This window comes from Oreochromis aureus, linkage group 11 (assembly GCF_013358895.1).
Source record: "Oreochromis aureus strain Israel breed Guangdong linkage group 11, ZZ_aureus, whole genome shotgun sequence".
NCBI lineage: Eukaryota > Metazoa > Chordata > Actinopteri > Cichliformes > Cichlidae > Oreochromis > Oreochromis aureus.
Genome location: NC_052952.1, coordinates 32,644,899 through 32,661,665, shown reverse-complemented (window position 1 = coordinate 32,661,665; position 16,767 = coordinate 32,644,899). Strand labels below are relative to the sequence as shown.

The window sequence follows — 16,767 nt, the reverse complement described above, 5'->3', positions numbered from 1 at the left end:
CCCTAGAGTCCCAGAGAGCCCCTCGTAGTGCTGCTTGGTGATCTCCGCTCATCGTAGCAGCGCTCTTGGAGAAAGCTGGTAACATCCCAAACTGCGGTCAAACCTTTCGCTCTTATTTTACGAGGAAAACTGCCGTCATAGGTGCGGAAAAAAAAAATTTCTTTTTAGGTGTTACTATCCATGCACTTGAATCTCTGGAGCTTTTCCTGGATGTATTTCATCCGTTCCTCCCGGGTCTGTCGTGGTGCCCCGCTCGCTCTTTCCCAGAAGGGCGTCCTCGGCTTGAGTGCGGGGATGCGTGGGATTGGGTCATCCGCTCCCTTTTCCATCAACTTCCTCTTCTCCAGGTCCTCGGATGCGTCTTGCGCGTTATTGTAGATCACGGGTCCGCTTTCATAAAACACACGCAGTCTCGACGGATACAGTGTTTGGAAGCGGAGCCCCTTCTCTTTTAAAATCCTCCTGATTGTGTTGTATGCTTTGCGTTTCGCTAAAATGTCACTAGGATAGTCTTGGTCGAAATACACCCGTCTCCCCTTCAGCCGTATCTCTTTTTTGGTCCATGCAGACCGGAGCACCAAGTCCTTGATCTTGTATTCCAAAAAATGAATCACGACGGACCTGGGGTTGGAGCCCGGAGGTGGCTTGGGGCCGAGTGAGCGGTGGCACCGCTGTATGCCCAGATTGGTGTCGGGGAGGGGCAATTCCTTCTTTATGAAATTCTCCATGAATTCGAGCATGTTGTCCCCTTCTTCCCCCTCTGGTATCCCGTGAACTCGTATGTTATTCCTGCGGGAGCGGGCTTCCAGGTCGGACAGACGTGTCTGGAGGTCTTCTTGTAACTGGAGAGTATGGCCAAGCACGTCTTTAAGGTCGACTGTGACCTCCTCCACCTCGTTTACTCTCTGTTCGACCTCCTCAATCCTGCTTGTTACCTCTTTCATGTCCGTGACAATTTCGTCGAGCCGTTGCCCCACTTCTTTCCTAAACTCCGACATTTCTGTTTTCACAAGTCCAATCTTTTCCGCTATTTCACCTTTTAAATTATCCTGGACTTTTTTCAGCTCCGCAAGAATGTTGGCTTCCATTGCCTCCATAGCTCCGGGTAGCTTTAGCTTGCTAGCACCGTCAACTTCTTTCGGTGAAAAAACTCCTTCCTCCGCACCTTCTTGCCGAATTCCTCTTGTCTTTCTCTTCTTACCCCCTGACATACTACTATGGATATTCCTCGTTATGTTATAACATGTCAGTTTTCAAGGGGCAACCAAACCGCCTGGGAGCTGAAAGATTATGCTGCGACCAGCTTCCCCACCATCCGGAAGTCGTAAAAAAACAATGTTTTAAAAGTAGTTTTTCACTTCAGTTTTTGACCCTGAACAAAGGATGCAGATATTACATCACATCATAAACTGTGTGTGTGTGTGTGTGTTGTTTTTTTTTTTAAAAGTTTTTAGACAATCATGGGGATATTTGGCATAAGTAATGATAAAAGTTTTGCAACACAATCAATAAAAAAAGAACCATACCTGATTAAATGTGGCTAATTGACCCATATACATACAATTTCCTTGGGAACGGCCATGCCTTATTTTGATGACTCCCTGGAAGTCGCATTCTGACCATTAAACTGGACACTCAAATCACATTTTACTACAAGCCTCATTCACCCAATGGAGTAGCCTGATCTTTTTGGTAGAACTGGTAGATGAGCCATTCAACCTACTGAGATACCTCTGCTAGTGTTGTGTGATTTCCTTAATTTTTGGAGAAAGAGCACTGAGCAGCAGGGAGCCAAATCATAAGATTAAGGCAGGTGGTGAATGTTTGTTTTACTGTGGCTAAAATACTCAGTATGCTGGCCCAGGATAGCATGCACCACAGCTCAGGCGGTTTGCTTGAATGCAAACCACCTGCTATATAACTACCTGCTAATAATGCTTGGACACTGGGTCATATGTGGATACCAAGATCAGATTACTACTGATGATCCTTGAAATGAAATTTAGGTCAGTTTGAAAAAAGCTGGTGAAAAATCGCAGAAGAGCAATTTAAGTTGTCAAAACAGGACTGGCAAACAATGATTTAAAAGTGTTCCAGAATTTAAACCAGGTATGGTTTTATTTATCTAAAATGGTTCTACTCACTCAACATCTGATTGCACCTTATATTAGGCTTCTGTATTTCAACCATTTCATCACTGGCTCTGATATTTCATGGGATTCAAAATCTGACAAAGCTACAAAAAACCTCCAAACAAAATAAAAAACTATGAATCAGGTTACCTTAAAAACTAAAAAGCTGTAGAGCCCAGACTACAGTCACTGTGCTGGTTAACAGGTTTTACACAAACAGTTTTTTTTGTTTTTGTGAGAAATGAGACGCATACATCTCAGTTTAAAAGCACGGAGAGCTATTAGTGAGTTAATTTGCAGAGAGACGATCACATGCCCGACCTCTTCTACCAGAGGAAAAAAATAAGACACAATTAAAGCTTTTCCCTGAGCTGTCAGTGCAGCTTAAACATCAGGGTGTGTCAAAGTAATGAGTGTGTAATATTAGACATTTTCAGAAGCATCTGATATCCCATAGAGAACGGCTTTTGAAATCATTAAAGCTAATATTTAGTTCTGCTGTGTATTCTATCATTTAACTTCTTTTTTAAAAGATTTTTTAGATCTAGTTTTAATCAGAAAAAAAGTCTAATATTTCCTCCCAAAGCCAGAGTACAAGAAATGTACTGAAATGCTTTTTGAAGCACTGAATTTGGTGAGGACAATCAGAGGAACACTCTGGGGAATTTCCTGGGAATAGTTTTTCTGATGAAGAGCTGATAAAGTCGCTGCAAAGTAAACGACAGCAAACGTTCAAACAAGCAGCAAAAACACGTCCATCAAACACCTCATCTGTAGTGATGCGTGATCACACAACAGCTGTAGCTCTAATGTTCGTTCTTAATAATAAATAATCTTTTTCAGTTAAATCATTATTTAAAATAAAATGTAAGGAATTTAAAAAACTGCTCATTAAAAATTTCCTGATAATAAAAGTGACACACAGCTTGTTTTGGGCCAAATCGAAGCAAAGTATATAACTCAAGGAAAAGCACTAAAAACTGATATTAAATTTTTTTAACAAAATACTGATTGCTATTTGAATTTCTTATCTTCTTATCCTACTTTATAGATTATGGTATTTTAAAGGAACACAGAGGAACAAATAAAGGGCATATGTTACTATGGTTCCATCTTTGGCCACAAGAGGGCAGCGTGACATCGTTTTATTAAACCACTTCAGCCTCGTGGAGATCTAAATCTGATTTAAACCTTGCCTGGAGTTAATACTTAAATGTCTCTTTAATGTCATCATCTCAGTCTGCTCATATTCTGCTTGGAGTTTAAACAAGATGATTATTCCCACACATTAGTATTAACCCTCGTTTAAAAAAAATTTAAATGACAGAAGAATAATTTTACATGAGCTCTGAGAAGTACAATCAAAGTATATGATGGTGAAGAGCATGTCCACTGTAGTAATGTTATTTTTAATGTCATTTTTTTAAACATTTGAAGTGTAACTTTTTTCTTTTCTTTTCTTTTCTTTTCTTTTCTTTTCTTCACACATCCCACTAAATAAAAAGTTAAGACACATTATTTTTTTAATATATCACAGTTTTGTGATTAACGCAATCTCTAAGCTGAGTTTATGATATGCATGGATAAATCTGTCCTAACACAAATCAGCTGTAAAATAACTGCATTTATTCAGCAGTGCAGAGACTTTAGTATTTCTAATTTCCTGTATTTCTGTGAGGAATCAAATATTTTTACTCGTTGAACTGTTCAGTTTTTCATACAAACATGTAACAAGCTTATGAAACAGGTATGGATTTAAACCCAACCGCGTATTAAGAAAATTAGCATTATTTTTGTCCATGTCTTTATTTGAAGTTGGGTTTTGTTTTGTTTTTTATCTTTTTGAGCCCTTATTTTAGTTTTTTAAACTATGAACTATAATGCATGGGTATATAATGTAACTTTATTGTCTGGGTCAGATTGAAAATAAGTTCAGAAAAGCACAATACAGCCATATGGACATCCCAGTCTGATAAAAATAGCATTAATGCAGATGTTATTATTTATTTAAGCTGAGTAAAATGTTTTTCATGACTACTTTCAGTTTAGTTTTGTAACGATGGTGTCTGTAACGATCGTGGCTTACATTGTGTGAATGTAGCCGCTGTAACGCTTTTCTTTTTAATTGAAATCCTGATGTGAACAGTTGAGCTGAGTGTTTTTAATGTTGCCATCTTGGTGTTTTAAAACTCTATTTTTGACTTTCCAAAATAAGCATTGTATTGTATTCACTAAGACTTGAATCTGGAGCCTTAGAACAAAAATTGAGTGTTTTCCGAGGTCATATAAGAACAGAGCGAAAGGTTTTTCTCCCAGAAAGTTTCAGTTTGTGTCTTTGTACAATCAGAGGAGTCGCCTCCTGCTCGCTGTTAGAAAGAACGCAGGCTTAAGGCACTTACACCATCACTTCACTCTTTTGACCTACAAGCTACGCCCGTCTACACCAAGTCTGTGGGTGGTAGCTGTACTTCTGAACTTTGGTCAGAGTTGACCTTTTCTCTGCAGTTTTTCAGTCTATGCTGACTGCCTCCTGGCTCTTACTTTTTGTTGAGTGTACAGACACAGAAGTGGTTTCAAGTTCTTATTTAACCTCTTTACTCTCGAACTGTCTTTTGGGATTCATGTTTAATATCTCTTCGCTATTTGAGATTAGCTGGACCTGATAAGTATAAGCTTCATCATTGAACAGGAAGTCATTAGGTTGTTACATATGTTACATACTTTGTTACTAAAAAAGTGATGTCATATGGCGATAGTGGGCTTACTTTACAGCATACAACAGGGTAACCTGTTGTGGACTCTTTCTCTTGTCCTAAACAAATGGTTGACATCACGTGGGCTCTGTCATATATCAGTTAGAGAAACACTATGGTTTGCAATCAGCTGTAATTATAAATTGGATTTGTGATGTGTGTAGATTTACTTGGAGTGCGTGATTATAATTAAAATGAGGCAGTGGGTAGAGAAAAGGTCAGGGTGACTTAACATCAGTGTGTCTAAGAGCTCTAAAGCTCTCTACGAGAACTGAGAGAAACACATTCTGGGTGGTTTGCCCTCACCTGGACCACCACCTTCACTGAGCCAGTCAGGCAGGACATGTGACACCTTGACAAAGGTCACAGGGAAAGCTCAGGGACTTGCAGGTACTTATACTGAAGGGTGTGTCGGGTGTGTCGGGGTGGGAGTGAACCCTCCACATCCTCTTTAGCTGCTGCTGCTTTGAGCTAGGTCTTGGCAATCAGGGCAGGTGTAAGTCATCTCATGTGCATTTTGGCCCATCCACACTGCCGTCCCATTGGCATCAGACTCTTGGGCCTTAAGTGAGCGATGCACCTTAGCACAGTAGCTGCTGCTCTCACATGGGAAGGGCATGAAGCAAGCAAAAGAAGTAAAGACAAAAAAACCCCCAAAACCAAAAACAAGAATGATGTGAGGGAGGGGACTCTTGAACTCAGAGTGGGTGGGGGGTAAAAAATGTTAATAGTTTCATGAATGAGGATGAGGAGGATGATTATAGGGAAGATTAAACTCATCAACTCACCAAGCTAGGTATATCATAGACACTATGAATATGAGGAGCACAAAGGCTCCAGCTGCTACACCATACACCCACATCTTCAGCTTCCCATCTGTGGAGGAGGAAGCTCGTCAGTTTGTCTGTTTACACTTTGACATGGTACCAGAAGCCATTAAAAGGACTCTGTGAAGATTTCTGCAGTACTTTATAACAATTAGGGACACACTGATCCAACCTTTTCCAGTTCCAATATGATAGAGAGACACCGGCTCAGAGTATCTGCCAAAACAGTATTGATCCTGTGATAAATTAACAAGCTATATTCCTCACTCTAAGGACGAGACCTGGACTCATTCTTTTATGTGTAAGGAAATTTAATTTAATTTAATAGCCTAAATAAAAAAATAATATACTTTTATTCATCATGCACTAGTCTCCCTTCAGCTCACTGTGAGAGTCATTACTGTATATTGCTGTGATTTACAGCTGCACCAGCTTCTGCCTTCCCAGCTCTGATGTGAGTGCATCACCTCACATACAAACACGAGCATCCTGAGTGGAGTAGAGCTGACAACTACTACTTCTTTTTGCTGCTTCCTTTAGAGGTCTCCACAGTGGATCATCTGTCTCCATCTCGCCCTCTCCTTCACATCCTTTTCTGTCACAGCAGCCCTGCGTCTCCTCTCTCACTACATCCATGAATCTTCTCTATGTTCTTCCTTTTCTCCTCCTGCCTGGCAGCTCTATCTTCAAAACCTTTTGTCCAGTATATCAACTATCCCTCCTCTGTCCAAACCATCTCAGCCTTGCCTCCTTAACTTAACAAGTGAACTAATAGTAGTCGACTTTACCACACTGTGTTATATTATTGTATTAGTAATAAAAGGTTGCCAATGAGAAGATAATACAGAAAGCATTGTCGATGTTGGAGCTTTTCAGTCGTGTGAAATCACTCAACCACAGTTTGAGGTGAAATATGTCTAAACTGGTGATGCTTTGCTGTTACTGTTGTAGCTCTCCTGCTAACAGCTGCTGATGTGTGGTGTAGTAATTGCAGACAAACACAGAGTTATTGAACAGAGTGACCCACTGTCAGCAATACCTGATCCCGCTTTTTGAATTAGGATTGGACTGATATAACTTCCGATTCAAGTATTGGATCAGTGCATCCCTCTAATAACAATAAATAAATAAATCACATAGCTTGTGGTTTACAGTGTAATATCCTAAGAGTCAGATACTTAACTGTGGCCATAGTGGAAGAAAACAAGGCAAAAAATACCGGGAATGAGAAACCAGCGGAGCATGTTGTTATCCATAAATGGTGCTCTGTGTATTTTCTCAGGGTGCAGCAGCTTTTGTCAGATGGGCAGCGAAGAGCCAGAGCCTGACGGTTAAATGGGCCAGGGGCTGATTTCACACAAGTGATCTGTGATCATTGCTTACAGACTGCAAAGTGTACTAGTGTCCATTTTCCGAACTACTGTCACTCGCAGTCATGTAAACATGTTGTTTCTTATTTTTTTTATAATTAGTAGAATGTGTCAGAAATAATGGAGTGGTAATTTATTAACTCTGCAGGGGGTATCCAGCCTCCAGAATGGTTTAGAGTACAAAACTACCTCACTGCAGAGACACTAGGACTGGTGCAAATGTAAACCAATAAGAAATGGACTTAAATGAAATCTGAATTTTTCCTTTATAGAGACAATGTCACAAACAGAGCTGGAGCCAAAATACATCTCAGGACTGTGAGAAATTATTTTTAGCCAGTTTAGTCATTTCATTTAGAATAATAGATATTTTGTCAGATTACATTTTGTTAAAACTTCAAGAAGTCCAGTTGTTTTCTTTCCAAGCTCCTTAGACGAGCACAACTCTGACGTCAGACCAGAAAACCGAAGCTGGCACATACAGGACAAATCAGTGACGCAGTGGGGCATTATAACTGTCAAACACGTACTCATCATTCTTTTCTTTTTCCAGCTTACAGTCATGTTTATGCAATGTCATTAGTACCCTGTAAGTACTCTGTGTGTACTCAGTAAGTATGCGGCACTTGCAGAAAATGTTAAAGCGTAGATTTCTCAAACATGCCCAAGTGCTTTTCTCTTGTTCCCAAAGTTGACCTGATTCATGCAACACAATCACACTGCAAATCACAAGCTATATAATCTAGTTGCATCTTTATTTATATCTTACTGTAGTGAAGTATAACAGCAAGCATTGTATTGCAAAACAAGCATGCATATGGAAGATAAACAATGCAAAGGTTACTGTAAGTGATGGTTTGTGGATGTGGAAGTGTTTGCTCCTGACACACTTTAACTCAATCTGTTCTGCGCTCTCGCATCCTAAATGGTTCTCGCATGCATCATCAGTCACAATGCTCCGTGCAGACGCCGCTCTCAAACGTTAATGTAGCGGAATTCAAGAGCAGGTAGGAAAGCTTCATCAGTGCATCCGAAAGGACTCGTGGAATATTACATATGTCAGTTTTATTTCATACAGAGCTGCAAGTACAAGCTAACATTAATTCAGCACTGTCAACACTAAATCCGCCCCAAACATACTGAAAGTAAAGCACGTCCTGCTGTTGTCATGTGAAAACCTCTCAGCTTTATGTCTTAACTTCACTTCAAGGATTATGTGGAGCTCTGTAGGTTGGAAAAAGTCAGACGCTGGACTCGGGAATCTTTTCCCTTCAGCCACACTTGCAGAAACTTGAAATATAGGAGTTTTTATTATTCTCTGCACATTCTTTACTTTACAGATACATGTCTACCATCACTGTAAGTGAAGGCTTGCTTTGGAAAGGATGTGATAGTTGTGCCTACATTCGCTTTTCTATAGAAAGAAAAGCTTGTAAAGCAGCACTTTACGTAGTTCCAACACATGGCATTTAAAAGATTAAATGGGGGGGGCTGTTATGGTTTTTCTTATTTTCTGTCATATCACTGTATGATGTCAAAGATGGGGGGAGTTTTCATTATTAAAACCAGCTCTGGCTGTGAGCACAGCAGCCTCAGACATCTGCTGTTTAGATGTTTGTGAGAAGCTGTCAATCAGAGGAAAACTGGCTGAAAGTGCAGGTGGCCTCAAAAGAGGTTGTTTTAAGACGGCGGATGAACTGAGGGGCTAGACAGAGGCCATGTATAAGATAAATACGGATTATTTTGACCTGTGAAACATACAAAATTACTCTAGTAGAGTCCAAGAAATACAATATAGAGGTGCGAATGAGCATTGGAGATGCCTTTTAAAGGTTTTTACTTGACAGCAGCAAAACAATTGTATCCTCCTTGCATTTGTGATGTTTCTTAACACTGACGATAACCTGTAGTTTGGTAAACAGTGATATGAATCTGCATAAGGTGTGATCAGTGTGTGATGGTCTGACCTGGTCCATAGGGCTGGAGGTACCAAGTCCGCCCGTTGCGTCCGGGCTGGATGGTGGTGGGCAGTGTGGGGTTAATGGCACGACTGGTCTTCACATCCCCTTTCTTGTCCCCTGCTGTGGGGATCTCCAGGATGGGGATGGGGGCACACTGGTCCAGCTGCCCAGTGGATGACAGCACTTCTGTGAAGCCCTCCTCGCACAAGCAAATACCAGCCTGCAGGGGGCAGCGCAGATTCATATATGATTTAAACTGGAGTGACAGTACAGAGCTTGGAGGGATGTTAAACAAGCTAACCTGAAAGTGAATTAATTCATGAGGAGTGTTCAGAAGAGTCCTGACTGGTATGGCAGCATGGCCGACCTGTTACTGTTTGAAGACAGGTTTAACTGCTGCACTGAGGCCACCATGTGTTGACATTTCTCATTCATTTACGGTCAATCAAGATAAAAGCACAAGCTTCCAGACAAATCGAACCATTTCAGAGCTGTTTCTGACCTGCTGTAGCCTCATTCCCATATACCGTATTTTCTGCTAATGCCTGTTTCCAATTCAGCAGGAACAATAATAGCCTGTACTGCAGATGGAGGACCATTTAAGCATTGCTTTGCACCCAGAATCACATGCTGTATGTTCACCGAAACACTTACAGTCACAAGTATGACCCAAGGTTGGGCATTAACCCCTTAAATCCAAGTGTATCATATTTGATACATTACTTTTTGAGAGCTTCTACATCATCAGTGCTAATCCCCCTCCCCGGAAAAATCTTAATAAATTGCACAATTCATTTTTAAGCAATAATTTAAAAAAAAGACAGATGTAGCAAATATGACAACAATTAAGAATCTCATATGCAAATTAATATTTAATTTAAAATGTCAGAAGGTTCAATAAACACTATTTTAATGCCTTGCTCAAAGGCATTTTAAATGTGGTAAATAGCGAGGGCTCCTAACTGATTTCTCCAGCTGTCACCAACTTATTAACAAGATTTAAACTTGTACTGTGGATGTGTATGATTCGCCAGCTAGACAATTAAATGTTGCTGCCCTCACTTGTCAGCAACAGAAATACTGCTCTGTTAATCTACTGTAGTTATTCATGTTTTTTATTAATGCACACAAAGTAGAGAAAGAGAAAACCTGCAGAGCTCAGTATTATAATGTCAAAACTGAGCATTTGTATGTGAGCTGTGCTGAGCAAACTGGCAATGCATAAATGTATTGTGCATAGACGTGTGGAAGGAAAGAAGGCTGCTGCCGTCACTGCTAATGTTAGGTTACGTTGCCAAGTGTAGCTAACATCATGCGTGTGCAATGGTATGCACAGTGGCATTTGAAATAAGCCGTGAAGGCTGTGATTAATTCCTCTTAAATATACCTGTGATTTGTGTACAGACAAAGTTTAACTGCCATTAGATTTTGCTTACTCTGGACTGTTTTCTGATATTTATGGTGTCAAACTGTGTAACACTTGACTATGTTTGACCCTCAAAGTCCAGTTTTATTTGACTAGTGTAACTGGTGCGTACGGTACTGTAGCATGCCCTGCTTGAAGAGGTGGGTCAGGCCACAGTGAGGTCAGACACTTGCACACCTAGTGCGGTCAGCCAAGTGTGGAAGTCCGATGATTTCTCAACAACTGCTGGGTCTGTGAAATTCGCCTTAAGTAATAATGTATGTGAGAGGACAGTTTCTCACCAATTCCAGAGCAGCTTCAGTATGGCCACGTAAAAATCATGAAGTTTGAGATGCTTGGACACACTGAAGTGTACTCAGGGCTCGGATCGTTAAGCGCAGTGTGAGCGCAGGCCAGCAGGAAAGTGGGGAAGGGGTGCAAGGCAACCAAGCCTAGTGTGAACACAGTCTTTCACTTGGCTGGTCAGATATTTTGTCGAGGTGTAATTTCATCGTTGTCTTGGACGCTGCAGTTTGTGACACCACTGAACTGCCTTCATCACACACAGAGGTGTTTTTGGTATTTAGTATGCCCTCACTCATATTAACAGGGTTACAAAAATATAAGAAACACCTAACAGTGTTATGTAATCCAATCCCACAGCACAACAAACCTTCAGAGTGACCATAAACACCTGTCTGCAAAACTGAACATTACCACCGCGATGAAGAGAGGATTTACTGTACGACTGTTGTCTTACACTGCATTAGGTTTTAGCTGAGTGTACCTAATAAACTGTGTGAGTGCAGGTTTTTCATCCTCGTCTGGGGATTGAATGGGTGACCTCAGAAGTCCTGACCCTGCTTCTCATCCGATCGTTTTGACCCGATTATTCAGCGGTTACGTAAGGCGGCTGGCTCTACGAGCTACTACAGCTGGTAACCTGCCTTCATTGCTAGGTCAAGAGTTGTTTCTAAAAGCTATTCAAGCCTGGAAAATGGATCACTCTGTGATTTGCCAGCTGCCGTGTCTGTGAGACAAAAACTTATTTACATGATTTTGATGAAGTGCAGTTGAAAGACACTGTGGAGCAATGGGTTTTACATCTTCCTGCTGCTATCATTTTATTCCCTGCTGCATTCAAATTCAATTCAGTGTGTCACAGTGTTTGCACAGACTACCATTCATCCAGGGAAGCTGTGCTTTAGGGTTTAGGAAAATTGCTCTTTTATTTTTGAGTTTATTGTGATATGAGGATAAAATCCACTCACCTCGCTGCAGAAAGACTTTGGCATGAGGCAGGGCGGGTCACAGGAGCTGTTGTCCTCTGGAGGGTTCATTGGAGGACAACCTCCTGTGAAAGAGACAACAGCATGAGATTGAGTACATTTTTTAAAATACGATCACATGAGCATAATCGGTTCGTCTCCATGTTTAAAACTTAACACTTGGGGTTATTTCACAGCATGTACTTTCATCTGCAATAATAACTCAGTAAATCCAATGTTTCCAGGTTTATTTTAAAAACAATTTTATGTGTTGATGTGTTAAACGGAGATGAAAAGCTGTACCGGCTTGCCATCGCCCACCACCTTAGATCAATATAGAAATAAGCGCCTAGTTTTTTTTCTTCAGTTATATTTCTGACATTTTGTATAAATTTTACCTCCTACATAAAATTACCACCAATGGTTTAGGCTTAGAGTTGAGCTTAAGAGCGGCTGCAACCTCCAGTTTCTCACTTTAAAGAAAAATTCAGCTGCCCTATTTATTATTCACACTACTGTAGGACAGTGTTTTCTGATCTTTTCTAGCTCGAGACCCCTTTAAAGAAGACTAAAGCGTGCTTGCAATCCCTTGACAACAGTTTGATTTCTTAAGCTCAAACATAATGTAATTTTAATGGGTTTTTTCATTTTATTTATAGACGTGAATTTGTCATTTAATAAGAATACATCCAGGAAGTTATAATCAAACAATTTAAATATAACAACATCGGCACTTGAGAAGTTGCAGTTAGTTTTTTTTAGGTTTTATGCTATAAAAAAACACTTGATAATAAAATCATCAGAACAAATAATGATAAATATGATCATCAGTTGCAGAGACTCCAAAAACTAAAGTCAAAAGCTGAAAAAATATGACAAAAAAGAGAAGCAATTGAACCTTCAGCAACTGCTGCAGACCTCCAGACTCAAAGTAGACCTATTATGATTTTTACCCCCACTCCATCCATATTTTTATTTTATACTAGAACATTTTTTCACATGACTGACAGGTCATAATAATGCTTATTTCTCCCATACCGCTTCAAAGAGCTTCAAAGCCATCTACTTGTCACTGCTACGCTGATGATACACAGATGTGCTTCTCTGTTGAGACTAACAACCTCAGCAGCCTCGTCTACCTCAGTGAATGATTTGATGCTCGTACTTATTCAAAACATACTAATATTTACTAATGTTTTCAGAATTCCTCCATCTCAGTGCTAGCATAACTGAGCTTGTTGAATGAGGTCAATCATGTGATCGGTCTGCTCATCAGAAATGTCAAATCTTCTGCTAAAACAAAACAAACCTTGGTATTATCTTTGACCATTTGAATTTTGCATTCGGTCTTGTTTCTTTCATCTTAAGCAAAAATCAAACCTTTAATGTTCTCATTTTAATCCCAAGGTGAACACACTTTTGAGGTTGCAACTCTTAAACAGTCCTCCATCCATCCATCAGGTCAGGTAAATCTGTGGGGTTTATTATGTTTTGACTTTTTTAAGTTATTATTTCTAAAACAAGCTGTTTTTGCTCCTCTCCCTCAGTCAGCTTTCTTCTGATTGTCTGCCCCTTTTAAAAAATGGGGTTCAAACAGCGGGTGGGGGTCATTGCTGCTGTGCTCACAGCAGCAACTGTGTGAAACAAATGTCTGGAGCAGCTTTTCTGAAGTTCCTTACCAGTGACATTGAGTCCATCTGAGCGCTGACACCAGATCAAAGGCCGGCTGGAATTTGGGCCAATGCTGCTGAACCATTTGTACTCGTAGCATTCACCTCCTGAAAGCAAAACACAAAAACAGTCAACAACTGTGAAGGCTGTAGTGAGTCAGGCAGTGGTGACCATTAATCATATGAGAGACACCAGATTAATAAAGCAGCTGCTAAGTTGTGGTTGTATAATAGGCTGCTGACACATAATATGACCATGTCATCTCAAAAGGGTCCAGTTCAATGTTTTAATCTTCAGTAAGAGCTTTTGCTTAATGACTTTTTATCAGTGCTATTATGACTTTATCAATATCTCCATCAGTGCAGTAAATGACTGTATTTCCCTGCGGAGTCCTGTGTAACCAATCATCAGTCCAGCCAATTCAGCGAGAGTAAATGAACAATTTAACCTTGAACAAAAGACAGAGCTATTCTCCACAGACGTGGGTACAGTATCACTGCTCCCGTCAGTGGTACGCCTCTATCTGCCGCCATACGGGATGAATCCTCTGCGGCTGAGAGGACTTCACCTTTTATGTACTTTACTTTTCTCATTTCTCTCTTTCTTCCTTGCTCCGCTAGAGCTGAAGTCATTTTTCAAACGTGTTAAGTTATCATTGAATCACTCACTTCGGCTGGCACTTCCCACCATCTTTTATGAGCAGACTGGAGTTGTACTACCACAGAAACATTTCTCAGGAGAAGCGCAGAAGTTTTTTTTCATCCTTTTTTTTCTCCTTTTTTTCTGGAGGCAGAAATAATGTCAGTAGTACTCCCAGATATGAGAATATCTGTAAGAGCTGAGAAAGGCGATGGATGATTTTCAACCATATTAACTGGAAAAAAAGAGTAATTATATTCAAGCTTTTTAAACTGACTGCATTTTCAATCACTTTTATATCAAACTGTGCCTATTGCACACATTCACTCTACAGTGGCTGCTAAGCCGCTAAGCGAGGTGCTGTCTGTACCTGCCAAAATCACGGCACTATGGTCACTAATAAGAGGGGAAGTTAATGTCATTCAGGTTTGCTGGGGTGCGCTTTCGGCTGCTCCCTTAATTCCCAGCAGGTCACTAAAGCAGATAGATCCACATATTTGATTTGGCACAGATTTACACCCTCCCACTTATTCAGGGTTGGGGACATCACTTGGAGTACCGTCTTGTGACATCCTGAAACTGGGTTTGTGGTCTCCTCCCACTCTTGAATCAGGCTCTTTGCTGTGCAGTGCAAATGTCTTAACCGCAAAACCATAGAGCCATCTTTCAAGCTTGCTGGTTGTGGACCGTATAAAATCTGGTAACACTTTTTAACAACCATTCATTTTTAATAAATGGATTTTTGTGTTCATAGAACTTTTTTTTACTTCTAATAATGAAACGATAGGCTCCAGCACCCCTCTGCTACCCTGAATTGGACAAGCAGAACAAAAAAATGGATGAATATTTTACACTAATTATTGCTAATGTTAGAATTTGTTACTTTGTTTTATCTTTAGTGATATAATTATAGCTTTGTAAATAACACATTTCATAATGAGATAACATTTCGTTGTGCAGGATTAACTTTGGCACATTTGAACCCAAATGTGACCTTTTCCCTTAATGTACCTAAACAGTTTTTGATGTACAAACTGAATCAATCAGCTGGTGGTGATAGACCTGTTTTGAAAGTACTTTTTGTTTTGAATCTCACAGGGTAGCACTGAAATAAAGTCTAACATGTCTAAAAATGCTCGTAGGTGTCTTAAACCATTATGCACTCCATTTACTTACTGAGATTTTAATCTTTTAAACTTGTCCAAACTTAAATTTGTAATGAGGACTTTGTGGGATTTAACAAACATAAAAAATGTTTATGTTTGGATGCTTAAGCAGAAAAATGTTGCAAATATGGATGTTTCTGCAAAAAAGCTGCAACGGCCACAAAATCTCTCCTACACGTGTTCAATCAGGCAGCACAAAAAAAATCTATATCACCACAGTGTGCACAGTGAGCATCCAAGATTATTGTTGCCTATTTATCCATCCATAACTGCGTATCCAGCTAGGATCATGGTGAGCCGGAGTCTATCCCTGCGACTTTGGAAGACGGTTGCACTCTGGACAGGTCGCTGGTCCATCACGGATACGGATACTTTCTATCTCTGGTACACCAAGAATACCAGAGACATAAAGCCAGGCATTGGCACTGCAGCCAATTTAGAATCACCTATTAAACTAACATGCCCAAAATGAACAAATGAAAAATTTTACCAGCTTAATGAGATGATGAATTCTTGAGCTACAGCCAAAAGTGAATTTTGCGAGATGAGAATGACCTTTGACGAGTGATCAATGAATCCACTGTGTGTGAAGAAATTCCTTCTAATAGTTTTTAACATAATGAACGTGTTGATGAGTCTCACATGTTTCTGGTTTCCTGGGGAATAAATGTTACTCCAATATCAACTCTGATTTTAACCTGGTTATAAATTCAGATTCAAGTTGCAAATTTCAAATTTAAATGCCTACAAATGGAGGGACTAGTGTTTCATTAAGGTTTTGCTTTTATGTCTCTGGAGCTGCTGAAAAGCAGCCAGCAGCTTCTTTCTTGTTTTTGTTCTTCAGATTATTATGATTATTGCATTGAAGTAAAACTGCTGGTCATTCTGTCATTCTGTGCATACTGGAGACACAAAGCTCAGTAAGAATCACTATACTGTAAAACAGAATGACTTTAACTGCAGAACAACAGTGTTGTTTTTGTTTTTCTCAAGCCCGGAGCCTCACATCAAACCTTCCCGTCCCTCCATCCCCAGCCTCTCTTTCTCTATCACCGCCTTCTCCTTCCCTGCCTCCACTCTCCCTTCCTCCTCCGCCTCCACTAGTCTTGGCTGGGCCACTCCTCCCCCCCTTGCCTTGAGTGAAGCTGTGAAACCAGGTCATGCTAGCGAAGACTGCTGTGGGGCTGTGTACAGTAACGAGGGAGGTGAGGGGGAATTACAGTACACTGTGTGTTGAGTTTTGTCGTAGTGATTCACAACCTGCGCTGCATCTAATGGGTGATTAATGTAGCAGAGGGAGTCGCAGAGATCACTACTGTAAACGAGCATCTGGGTTTCAAACGTTTGAAAATCTGACTTGAGAAATCCCATCTGGGAGAGCGCCAATTGACCCGGCATAACGGGAAAGACAAACAGTAGCAGTTAGTGTCTTTTTCTTCTCGATTGTGTATCGGACATGATAGGGAAGCAGCCCACTGGTTAGCACTGATGCCTCCCAGGGAGGAAAATCTATGTGACTCCTGTGTCAGATTTCTCTTCCCCACAATGTCAGCATGTTGTTGTTCAGTAGGTTTC

The 16,767-nt window shown here is 40.4% G+C and overlaps 1 protein-coding gene across 1 annotated transcript in view; it reads right to left on the bottom strand.

Moving 5' to 3' along the window:
• LOC116334980 (thrombospondin type-1 domain-containing protein 7A) overlaps positions 1 to 16,767 on the bottom strand; it is a 198,040-nt gene that overhangs the window by 6,593 nt on the left and 174,680 nt on the right. The window contains exons 25-28 of the mRNA XM_039619888.1: positions 13,396 to 13,494; positions 11,720 to 11,802; positions 9,050 to 9,263; positions 5,674 to 5,761 (exon numbers count right to left, since the gene is read on the bottom strand). Coding sequence (XP_039475822.1) covers positions 5,674 to 5,761; positions 9,050 to 9,263; positions 11,720 to 11,802; positions 13,396 to 13,494 — 484 coding nt within the window. The remainder of the gene's footprint in view (positions 1 to 5,673; positions 5,762 to 9,049; positions 9,264 to 11,719; positions 11,803 to 13,395; positions 13,495 to 16,767) is intronic.